The sequence below is a fragment of the Lates calcarifer genome, linkage group LG17, assembly GCF_001640805.2.
Source record: "Lates calcarifer isolate ASB-BC8 linkage group LG17, TLL_Latcal_v3, whole genome shotgun sequence".
Taxonomy (NCBI): Eukaryota; Metazoa; Chordata; class Actinopteri; family Centropomidae; genus Lates; species Lates calcarifer.
Genome location: NC_066849.1, coordinates 4,905,963 through 4,918,838, shown reverse-complemented (window position 1 = coordinate 4,918,838; position 12,876 = coordinate 4,905,963). Strand labels below are relative to the sequence as shown.

Below are 12,876 nucleotides of genomic sequence, written 5' to 3'. Positions count from 1 at the left end.
TCAATGTCATGTCCTTAAAGCAGCTGAAAACTGTGTTTCTCCATCACTCTTCATCACAACCCACCAAATGTTACACAATTTGGATTCAAAGCTTGTTGACTCCTGATTGGTGCTTTAAAAAAAAACTTTTTCCAGCTAGTCATTTCTCTCATGTCAAATAACCAAAAACTTTTTCAGAAAGTTGTGTTTTCTTATAGTACTCCAATCACTCATGTTAAGAAGCTGAATGAGAAAATCAGCTTCACACAAGGCACCCAAATATCAGCAGATCTTCTGTGTTTTGTTTTCCTGCAAGAGCACACGCATTCTTAATTACAGTATTTGCATCATACCATGACCTCTCTCACTGGAACACCAGAACTGGGAATAATAATAGTGCGGCAATTACCCCTTTGTTTCTTCAAGCTCTTGATAAAAGACTGGTGGCTGTACTTACAGCAGTATAATGTATTCATGAGGCAGCGCCAAGACAGCATGAATTATTCTCTTACAATACAAAACCTCAGAGGCACCAAAACAGTGATTATTCCCACTGCTGAATTAGTAGGATATTAATTCAGAAGTAGGATTGATATTGTCCAAGCATCTCTGAGAGATTATACTGTGAGGGGTATTAGAGTCCCTTACAATCAAGGTCAAATCTTGATACAATTAAACCCTTAGGAGCATCTAGAGAGGCAGTTAACATGTGACATAATGTTTGGCATACATTAGGTGTATGTTTATTCACTCAGTTAGCTTACAGAGCTAACATTACATGTTTACACATATTTAGTATTTTACATTTTATTTCACATTTACTTATTTGTGTACACATTTACAGATTCTTCTTCACACTTAAGTGTGTGTAAGAGACACACTTACAGACACATACAGTTGCACAACTCTCCACACACATTTGCAATACAAAAATACTCCCATAAAACACACATATCATTCTGGCATTACCTGGCACAGTTAAAGTTAAAATAGCTCTCAGAAAATAAATCTTGATCAGTCTATTTCTGAGAGGTATGAAGGTATGAATAAACATTTGTGTAATTGTCAATTACATAAAAATGTTGCATATTCAAAAATTTGTTTTACTCAGACATCTCATTAGTGACAGCCAGCCTAGCTGTTTCCAGCTGTTTCCAGCTGTTTCCGGCTATTAGTCTTAGCTAAGCTAAACAAATGCTGGCTGTAGCTTCATATTTATCAAACAGACATTAGAGTGGTATCAATTCTCTCATCTATCTCTTGGCTACAAAGCACATAATTTCTTAAAATTATTTTATCAAACTATCCTTTTACTATTGTGTGTGTATGTAAACAAATATTTTATATTTTGCTCTGCATCGTGGTGTTTGCACACAGATAATCTCAAGGCTAAATTTCATCAGATGATTTTCGATTTGAACCACACTTGCTTGTTTCCATGGTGATGAAACCAGTTCATGAGACCATTGCCATAGGAACCAAAACAAAATGAAAGACATCCCCGTGTTCCTCTTGAATTGAAGTGGGCTATTTCCCCTTCACCTTCCCCTTCTTTTCGTGCAGGTGCCTATCCTCGACTGTCTCTGAGCTTCAAGCTGAAGCGAAACATCGGATACTTCATCCTACAGACGTACATGCCCTCCATCCTCATCACCATCCTATCTTGGGTGTCGTTCTGGATAAATTATGATGCCTCGGCTGCCAGAGTTGCATTAGGTATGATGTGTCCCATGCAGTAGATTGACCTCAGGTCTGTAGTTTCACCTTCAGATAGATGTCTTTTATGTTTTATGGTTTGGAACTATAGGTGTGTGAACAGTAAGAACCTCTGTCCCAAAGCTACAGATATAGATACAGATATCAGCACCAGCCAAAATGATTTTCTTGAAACAAATTATTCCATTCAATTCAACATATTTATTGATGGAGAAAAAAAGACATGGTTATAACATAACATCTCACTGATGTTCATAACTTTACTGTAGACTACAAAAATTAAGGAAAACAGTATACATTTAAGAGAGTGACAGATATAGATGAATGACAAGACAGTGTCTTATACATATATGTGTCTGTATGATATAGCTGTACAGACAAATATGTAGCTGGTTGTCAGCTGCATATTTCTTGCATGTTTCACACTTTTCTATAATGTTGCATTGCTGCTATTATTATACACTGTTACTGTCCTTCCACACATGACCTAATACTTTGATTAGGTCTTGTGTGGAAGGAGGTGATTGCACTTCTGTAGGAGAATTTGATTTAGCACCCACCAGGTTTTCCAGTGACTTGATTACCCTACAGCCACAATTAATTTTTACATGCCTTTGGCAGTTCAGCTGGTGTTAATATCAAGCCCTGTACAGTGTGTAATATCCTGGGTATGCTCATAGCGTTTCCTTAAATCATTCTCCAACACAATGTCTTGTCTTGAAAGATGTGTAATTTCAACACATCTATATGGCAGGGATGGCCAGAACTTATTGGCTCTCGTTAGTTTTAGATTTGCTCATTCACCATATGGAAGAATAGACTTTTTTCACGTTTTGACTAGTCATAGCAGGAAAAGCACTGATAAAACTAATTTTCTTCAACAATGGCTCAGTTCCATTAAGTGTCAGAGTAAACAATGCCAGTGAGCTGACATCAACAATATCAGGACCCTGGAACAAGCTTGCCTAAATCTAAAACAGTCATCACTTACACCTTTGCTTTCCCTGCTATGACTTGCCAAAATGTCTGCTTTGTCTGTAACAAACACAAAGCTTACAGCTTCTAGTTTCCTCCATGTGCAGGTTCAGTGACTGACACAGTCCAGTCTACATTCAGGTGATAGGTTGAAAAAACAAAGACCAATCAAATGCTGTAATAGAAATAAGGCACACAGACCAGGGGAAAAGATATGGCAAAACATACACTTAACAGCATGTGTCAAAGGAAGAACTGTTACAAGAAACATAGACTACCCACTAAAAGATTACTTTGATATAAGGATTGACAACAACACTTTGTAACCTCTGTGTTCATGTTGTTGAAAAGTAACACCAAGCTGTTTTTTCCCCAAAGAAGGCTCATTTTCTCTCATCCAATTCAAACTTTCTCTTCAGAATGTGATTTGCAAATCTCCTCTTTCACTTTAGTCTCTGCCAACTCCTAAACACTTAAACCACCAATTTAATGGTACTTTGCTGCAGCTATACACCGTCTTATTCACACTGGTAGTAATGGACAGATTAAAAAACAGAAGATAGAAAGAAAAGAAAGAGATGACATTTAAGTGGGAGGTAATGAGCATGTTCTGAATGGATGGCTACACAGCAGAAAATGTGACTGTGTTGTTTGGTGGGATATGTGTATGATTCAGAGACATTGTACAGGAGAAAGTGCTTTTTCTGTGAGATCTTGTCAAGCTCATGAAATTTACTATACTGTGATCGGCGAAGATGATAGGTTGGATGTTGGGGAATGTGACCTTTTGAATATGGTTTTATTTATTTGTTTTTAAAACTGACTGGAAGTGACATTCCCCATGTTAGTGTGGAGTCTCAGAGGTTCTTCACAAAATGAGGACTAGTTAAATCTTATTTTTACATTATTAGTTACAGGAGGTAAAGCTGCACCAGTAAATATCTATTAGTAACAATGGATGACATGATTATGTGAAACGTTGAACTGTAGCTCATTGTGACAAATCCACAGAGAATTATCACCCAAGTCTGCAGTGCCCTGGATGTGTGCAGGGTTTTTTTTAGCCTCTTTTAACACATTGTTTTGATGCAGCTTCACTGTTGGTTCAGTCTCACAGCTTAAAATTTGGAAAGTTTGGCCTGTTTTCTCGAATGGATTTGTGGAAAGACATTAATGTAACTCAAAGTATGGTATTAGAACGTATGGTATTGGTACTAAAACTGACAGTAAAACAGCTGGATAGTGGACAGATTGTGATTTTACTTTACACTCAACTACAGAGGAACACTGGTGCTGAATTCCTCCCACTTCTCAGCCATACGTGAATAGACACGAATATTAGATTCAAAAAGTATTAAAATGTCTGTATGTCCCTTTAAGTCTGTTTATGGCAGCTGCTCTGTGGTGTTATAGGAGACTGCACTGGATTTAAAACTCACACTTTCCAGTGTCCTCTGGGACTGAAACATATATGAGGTTCAGTCACCACTGGAAAACACCCTACCTCCTGTAACTGCATTGATTTCTGCGAGAATATTTGCCTTAATGGAAATCCTCATTCAACATCTATGCACTCAAGTGCTGTGTAAGAAAGAGCACCTTCCTGCAGCGGTCATGATAAAGATGGATGTGGTACATTTGGAAGCACCTCTTAAGGATCAGACCTGTTCAGGGGACACACTCCTCTGGTTCATGTCTCCTCATTCAGAAGACCACTGTCTGAGACGCTGTGAGATCGATGCAATTTAGACACCATTTACACTTACTGTACTATCCAAATCCAAATTCAATTCTGTTTATGTGATGATTCACTCTAGGTTTCCATTCTCTCTGCCATTATGGTGGCATGAATATCCTGAGCAAAACTAAATTTGCGGGGATGTCTATCAGACTTTATAAATGAGCAGTGGAAAATGACGTTTGAAGTGGGGCATTAAGAGATTATACTGTATATTTACGTAAAATCTCACTGGAGCTGCATGGTCTGTAGATTTGTATCAGGTAATTGAACATTTGCTAAGTGCCTTCCCATTTCTAGCTGGCAAATATTGATTTTGCTGACTAAAACGACAACTGTCGCCAGCAGATTTGTTGTAGCTAGCTAATTAAGTTAAAATCAGCTCAATGAGTTTGTCTTTAGAAGGCATTTTAATGTCTCAACCCCATTTGTTTAAAATCCTGTAAAAGGGTTGAATATAATAAATGTGCACACTGCATACATGATGCTGTGATAAAAGACTGAGGATAAAGTTGCATTTCCAGACAAAAAATTTGCATCCTCATGATTTGATGAGCCATGGTTAATAAAGAAAGCATTGTTCTTTTATTACGGTGTAGCACGAGTCAGTCCTAGTGTTACATACTTACATACTTGTTTGTATTTTCAGATCATTTGTTTTCAGAGGAGAAAAGGCTTTTAAGATGATTAGTGGCTGATGAATTGTGTGAAGGGTTTCACAGTAAACTCTGATAGTGTCCAGGATGGTGTTCTACACAGTGCATGTATGCTAGTTGTGAATGTGCACCTTTAACACCATTCACAAACTAATGAAGTTCGTTATTGATGTGCTCCTTTGCCTTTGAAATAACGTTCAGTTGCTCCTGTTGATTGTAAGCTAGTTAGCCTGGCATGCTAACGATTGCAGCTTATTGTGCAGCAGGTAAACATTCCTCACACACTTACTTTCATGTTTTTGGTGCTGCTAACAACACCTCCTTAGAAGGGAGGCATTTAATGAGCTAGAGGATGCCATCAGTCATTATCATTTCTTAATCCGTCCTGGTACTTTTTACTGATGTAATGTCAGAGACAACTGTAAAGTCTACACTACCGCAGTGAAAATATTTCGGGGTTTGTTGAGTAACCCTCTGTTCTGAGCTCTGACAGAGTTTAGATTCTTCTTCTTCCCTTTGTTATGCAGAAATCGATGCCATGTACCCACAGCGCTCTTGACACCCCCACACATACTGTACAGTGCTACATTTTTGGTTTAATTATGTAAGCCTGAATCGACAGAAACAGACACACTGTCCAGGTTGGTGAGCCATCCAGGAGAGACAAAAACAACACAGACACGTTTATGTTGATGGTGCATATCAAGAGAATTATGACACTGTTTGTTTAGTTGCTGTATTTGCTGAGTCTTTTTACTCTTTGTATGCTACATGAGCTGTAAACCACACAGTGGAGCAGTTTCTGCTTATCCAAGCTTAGTAAATTCAAACTTTCTAAGAGGAGGCACCCAGGAAATTTAATATGGACAAATCTAAAGGTTTTTCCTTTCTATTTACTGTTATTTTAACTGTCATCTGCACCAGATGAAAGTGACTCACACTTGACCTTGACAGAAAGATACAGTGTTCTCTCTTAATGAGTTTAATTTTAAAGATTGTGTTGTGACAAACAATTCCACCCCTGTTTATCTAATTTGATATGCAAATAAACTGTAATTACATAAACTCTTAAAGAGACTGTTTTGTTAGCCTAGCAGACTGGACTTCTCACACAGAGGTCTATCACCAGAAATATGACCTTTTAATCCACCCACACACACTCACTCCAGGCCTTGACTGATATGACTGACTGGTTAGTAAATAATTTGAATTCACACCACAGCAGCTGGTGTCCACTCTACTCTGACTGACACATTACTGATATCACCGGACAGAAGTTTATTCAATATGGGTTTTCCAACTAAGATAAAGTCTACTTTACTGATGTCATTTTCTGTCCACTTCTATACATCATGCTGGTGCCAGTGTTACATGGTCACCCAGACAATGCACTGGGAGATCAGTTGTATATAATGTTATCTGTGGTTTTAAAGAGAGTTTTCTATGATGTTACATCATCTTTGGCTAAAGTCTGTGTTAAACACTGAGTTTTAACTACTCTTTTTTAAAATCTGTATCTTGCAAGTCCCCTAACTTTATATATACACAGTAATTGTAGAACAGTACTAAATTACTGGAATAAGCACATGTAGAAACTTGGTACCACTTGATGATACTAAGCCTGAGATCCTAACAGACCCACAGAGGGTTATAGCAGTATCAAGGCTAAGGACATAAGTCTTTGTGCCTGTAAAGGTGGCTGGTACAGAAAAGGTCACTGGACTGGATAAAGCACAGGCTGAGGCTACTGATTACATGATAGAAGAAAAAAAATCTCTACCTGAAATAAGCCTTTGCCACTAAATATTGAATATTGAGCTGTCACATTTGTTAGTTATTTTGATCTAAAACCAAGGCCAAAAGGCAATGTCGGTTAATATCCTTTTCTCTTTTCTCTGCATCTGTGACAAAGACTACATAGCTCATATTTAAGATTACTTGTGTTTTCATATTGTTCGACATGGTGACTCTATTTCATTTCTCCTGTCAGGGATCACCACTGTCCTGACCATGACAACCATCAACACCCATCTGAGAGAGACCCTGCCTAAGATCCCCTACGTCAAAGCTATCGACATGTACCTGATGGGCTGCTTCGTGTTCGTCTTCCTGGCTCTGCTAGAATATGCCTTCGTCAACTACATCTTCTTTGGAAGAGGTCCTCAGATGCAGAAAAAGCTGGCGGAGAGGGCACAGAAAGCAAATAATGACCGGAATAAATTTGACAGGCCCAAGGTGAGAATCACTGCCATGCACCAGTTACACTTATCACAGATTAGCTTGAAGGTTCAGAGCAATGGACGCTGGGTTTGTAAGGTCTACAAGCAACGTCAACGTTTTCTTTAGTAAATGTAATGAAGCCAGTATTTATTCTAGGGCTGGATGTTATGGCTCAAGTGAACATGATGATATTGACAACATATTTTTCAGATATACATATGCATCACAGAAATAAAATGAAATGAAGCTTGATTTTCAACTAATATTGTCAGAGACAAAAATATACAGCAAGTATTGCTCATTTATATTTTGGCTCAATACACTTTGATTTGAAGTGTTGTGTTTGCTTGGTGAACTGTGATAAATACTAATTGATTAGTATTTTATAAACAATAAACTAAGTCGACATTTACAAATATGTTAAACTGATATTTCCCATTTGTGTGTGCATGATGTGAGACACAGTCAAAATTCATTCAATACAGTCAATTTTTAATTTACATTTTCAGGTTTGAAAATGCATCATTGCAGTCAAAATGAGCTCCAGTGGTATATAATTTATAATGTACTCAATAGTAACCAGATTTCAAATTAAATTCACAGTTCTCTGCATTTGCAGTTTTAGACTTTTTCTGACGATGTGTTATCTAATCTTGAATATGAGTATGGATTTAGTATATCATTATTTTAGTGCCAACCGGTAACACTGCAATAACAAATGACATTTTCATGTAAATACGGCCAGATTTAACCTAGGTATGGTCTCTGAAATTTGTTCTTTAAAACTTCTAACTGGTTGCAAGATTAGCCTCTGTGAGCAGAGCTGGCTCACTACATTTTACATTTTGAAGATAGCAGGATTATACGTAGGAATATATTGCAAATAATACAGTATGCCATTACCAAGGCCAACAGTAATGATTCATTGTCAAACATGGAAATAAAAATAAGTTGCATTGGAGATTTTCATCTTATTTTTCTCTTACATCATGCATACGTAGGTGGAAATGGAATTTGAATTTGATGAAGAGATTACAAAGCAATACCAGGACCTGACTGGTCTGTACATTTGGACGTTTGTGCTCGCTGTTTCTCCTCCTCCTCCCCCTGAACTTATCTAACACCTGACAGAAGCTCAGACAAAGGGGTTTGTGTTTGTGTTTCTCCTGGCTAGTCCATTCTGGAAGGAGGCAATTGCAAGTCTTCGTCTGTTAAACAGTCCAATCAGGTACAAGGGCGTCGTCACTCACGACGGGTGAGTGTCTGTCACTGCCTGTTGTGTCACATTTGTGAAACCTCCACTGAAACTTTGCTGCTGCACGGCAAAGTTTAACCTTGTCATTTAACATTTCTATCACTCTCACCATCATGTATATATTCCTCTTTACATCACCTGTTCCTCTGTGGTGTTTCACCTTTTTATCGTCTTCATGTTTTTGTGGATTTCTAATTACTCAAACCAACATGTCGAGTTAGGTGGATGTTTGGATTCATGTATAATGCTGTAGGACTCCTGAACCACTCTACACTGTAATTTATTGCTCGTCACTGCAATATTAACTTAAAAAGTTTTTATATATCTAATATATCCTACACAGTAAATGCAGAAAACAAAACAAAAAAAAAAACAAAGCACCCATGAGGAAGAATTATTTCTCTCCTACTCATGTTGGAGCTTACTAGATAACTACATCTGTACTGGACTCAAAGAACTCACAGAAAAGTACACACAACATGGACTACAAACAAAAACATGTAACAAACTACACACAGAGACAGATAGACATGCAGTGATAATAAGGCTTCCCTTTAATGTTGCAGTAGGTCAAGCATTTAATATTTTTGAAAGTCCAATCCACCACTATGCCTCCATATACATTCATGTGAACTCCTACTGTCTTTATTGTTAGAGCCTTATGAACAAAGTTTAGGATTTAATGATATATCCGATGATATATACATAGAGATGAAATATCTACAACAGATTTCTAAATGTTTGTCACAGGAAAAATGCAAACCACTGTGCTAACTGCAAACGTTAACATAAAAAATTAATTTCACCATTTATCTTGTACTTTTCGGGTGTATAATGCATCCTACAAAGCATCTTATAAAACAGTACTTAAGTCATAAATTATATGCACATAAATGAATTTTGAGACAGAAATCAGTATGTCGAGTCACCTTCCAGCATTTTCCACATTTTCTCTACGTACATTTTAGGAAAAAAATCCTCCTCATTATGTTCACATTGTTTTGACCAAGAATTGTACCAAGTTTGGAAGAAGATGGCTTTTCAGTGAAGTGTATCCAATGTCTTACTTGAAAATATCTAAATAACTGAGAAGGAAGGTCAGATTTCTGTTGCAGTTGTCTAAATGATCAGGTCATATCTTTAAAGAAGTGAGATTAATCTTCCCCTTAGTATGCTGTTACCTAAATATACAGTATTACTGGTACAAATAAGAAAGCCATGAGTTTTTCTAACTGTGAGAAAGAGTATTTCAGGGTGAATCCAGACAACGATTACAGACAACGATTACAATCGTAGAGTTTCACTTATATTTGAGGCTGAAATAAAGCAGATGTCAAAGATTTTATTCTTAACATTTAGGAAAAAATGTTGCCTCTCTGAATTTCTATTATGATACTTTGCTTTGTTTCCAATCATGTGCAGCTCCACTAGGAATCAGTGGAAAGTCTACAGTCTACAATACAGTTTGGACTTTAGGTAGTATATGTATCGTATATATGACATAAAGATCAGATGTGTTCGTGTACTCGTGTGCTTTCACTGGTTTGCACCAAAGTTGACAGAGTAGGAGAAGTTCCTCTCATGGCTTGTGTCCGTATTGTTAGATTACTGTGTGCATCTTGTGCCTCTATTTTTGCCACACAGGCCTAAATGATTTATTTGTTTTTGTGTGGGAAGAAATAGCTGTCATGACATTAGTATTAGAGCCATCCAGTCCAACCTTGAGCTGATTTGTGAGAAGTGATTTAACTTTGAGACAGGAAACCTGCTTTTGAAGGCCGCTCTCTTTTTCCCAGGCTGCAATCTGTCAGCCTGCAAGAAGACGCTGGCCCCGGGGCCTGACGCGTGGTGCACATGTGTCATCAGTCACTGAAGCCTCAGCTCACAGCCCATTTTTAACAGCGCTCCTGTCTGTTGTGCCTAGGTCGACTCCCAGGGGAACATTTTGCTGACAACCTTGGAGATCCACAACGAGGTGGGAGGGAATGAGATCACAACCACCGTGAGCGAGACTCACAACTCATCCTCCATGGTGTTCGACAACTCCAGCACAGGGGTCCAGTACAGGAAGCCGAGCGGGCCGCGGGAGCCGGGACGCCTCAGTCTAGACAGGAACGCACATCTAAAGAAGACCCGTCTGCGGAGACGATCCTCGCAGCTCAAAATCAAAATCCCAGACCTCACTGATGTGAACGCCATCGACAGATGGTCACGGATAATTTTCCCCTGCACCTTCTCCCTCTTCAACTTAATCTACTGGCTTTATTATGTCAACTAATGCACTGATGTTTTTTAAAAATCCATCTCTATCTCATTCTTGTTTTTGAATGAGAGAAGACAATATGGTATAACCCTAATGAACTTTTTTTTATCAGAGCGAGTGCAGACTTTGATGAGAGAACTGTCACTCAGACAGTGTTTATCTGTCACAAGGATTCTTCTCCAGGACATGTATTTTACAAAGACTGTCATATAAATGACTCTGCTCTGACTTGTGGAGACCTGGGACATTGTGCAGTATCTCTTGGGTTGAAGCACGGACTAAACAGTTATTTACACTGCTTTAAGTCAGTTGTTGTCACTCTGTTATAATGTATTGCTAATGACAAAACAACTGACAATGATTCATAGTATTATTACATTACATTATTCCCTAGTTTGATATGGGTAAATATGACTGTATACACACAGGCCAAACTCTTGGTTTGCACTGGAACCACACTTAAAAGAATAGTTCAGAATTTTTGGAAATACGCTTTTCTGCCAAGAGTGAGATGGGAAGATAGATACAGTATGTAATATGGCGCTACCTCCGTCAGGCGGTTAGCTTGGCTTAGCATAAAGACTGGAAACAAAGGGGAAATAGCTATGTGTATTTCCAAAAATCTTTAAACTATTCCTTTAATTTGCCTTGGCGTTAATACCACCAACTGTTCACTTGCTGTTTTGAAAATGCACACTGGAACTGCTGTGACCGTGCTCCTATGATTAACAGGGGCTGAAACACTGTGTAAGGTTGTCAAAAGTTTAACTTGTAACTTGGATTTCAAAGTCCAGTTTTGATCTATAATAGAGAGGCTGAATGAATCCATACCAGCATTTTATGAAATCATTATTCTGTCATTCTCTGCCTCTGTTTAAAAGAATATTTTGACTCTTTGGGGAATGTACACATTCACTTTCTAACTGACGGGTAGATGAGAAGATTGACACCACTCTCATGTCTGTCTGTTGAATATGAAGAAAAAGCCAGGTGTCCATTCGCTTAGCTTGGATTAAAGACCAGAAACATTGAGACACAGCTAGCATGGCTGTTTTCAGAGTTTTAAAAAAAGCTAACTAAAATTCTATTTCACGTTTATTTAATCCATACTCATATAGAAATATAAAACAAGTGGTTCATAGGTGTTTACATGCTTTAGCGATTTCTTGGTTGGACACTCTGAAACAAATAAAATATTGTGGTATGTGTGGATCTGTGAGCTTTAGAGGTTCAAGTAGGTGGATTTTGTTAACTTTGGCCAGGCTAGCTGTTTCACCCTGTTTCCAGTCTTTATGCTAAGCTAAGCTAACTAGCTGCTGGCTGTAGCTTCATATTTACAGTACAGGCATTTGAATCTTCTCATCTAACGGTCAACAAAAAAGTGAATGAGAATATTTACCAATATCAACCTATTTCTTCAACATTTATGATTACCCATTTGCTATTGTTTATCAGTATTCAATAAGATATGTCATATAACCAACAACAAATAAACAATGTACGTGTCACATGACAGTAGAAAAAAGGTTCCCATGCTTTTGTAGTAAACATGTACAATACCTGACCAGTTTACACTATTTCTTTCTTTTTTTGTCATTGTGCTTTCAGGACTGCTGTCACAATATGTTACTAATTTATTCAATACAGCATAATTCACATGGCGATTTCCTTTTTTCTTTCAGACTGCATGTTGTATTTGGGAATGTGCACACACACGACTCATGTCAGATTTTCTCTTCACACACAGATTTCTTGATCCTCCCTGAAATTTGATGTACATACTGTAACTGTGCACATTTTTTCAGCTCAAATTCATTACATGGCTATGTTGTCAACAATGTTTTGCTCAGTGAATTCTGGCCTTGCTGTTTTGTTTTGTTAGTCTTTACACAACATTATTTCCTATTTGTGTTGTAAATATAAAACAATATCACGGCTTGTGATTATTTCCATTCTTTCCTAAAGGAGAAAGTAGATCATGTGAAATAGTAGAAATGAAGAAGGAACTGGGGGGTACATGCAGCACCATCTCCAAAACAACAACTGTTGGCATACACAGCTCGCAACGCACCAT

At 37.8% G+C, this 12,876-nt stretch overlaps 1 protein-coding gene across 2 annotated transcripts in view; it reads left to right on the top strand.

Annotated features, from left to right (window-relative positions):
- The window catches only part of gabrb3 (gamma-aminobutyric acid type A receptor subunit beta3), a 28,161-nt gene extending 15,519 nt beyond the window's left edge, over positions 1-12,642 (top strand). The window contains exons 7-10 of one of the 2 annotated variants that reach the window (XM_018669978.2): positions 1,543-1,695; positions 7,055-7,299; positions 8,459-8,539; positions 10,464-12,642. In XM_018669978.2, the coding sequence (XP_018525494.1) occupies positions 1,543-1,695; positions 7,055-7,299; positions 8,459-8,539; positions 10,464-10,817 (833 nt within the window). In that variant the 3' untranslated portion in view covers positions 10,818-12,642. The remainder of the gene's footprint in view (positions 1-1,542; positions 1,696-7,054; positions 7,300-8,458; positions 8,540-10,463) is intronic. The other variant, XM_051077304.1, reaches the window with a different exon arrangement.
- Positions 12,643-12,876: the final 234 nt, after the last annotated feature.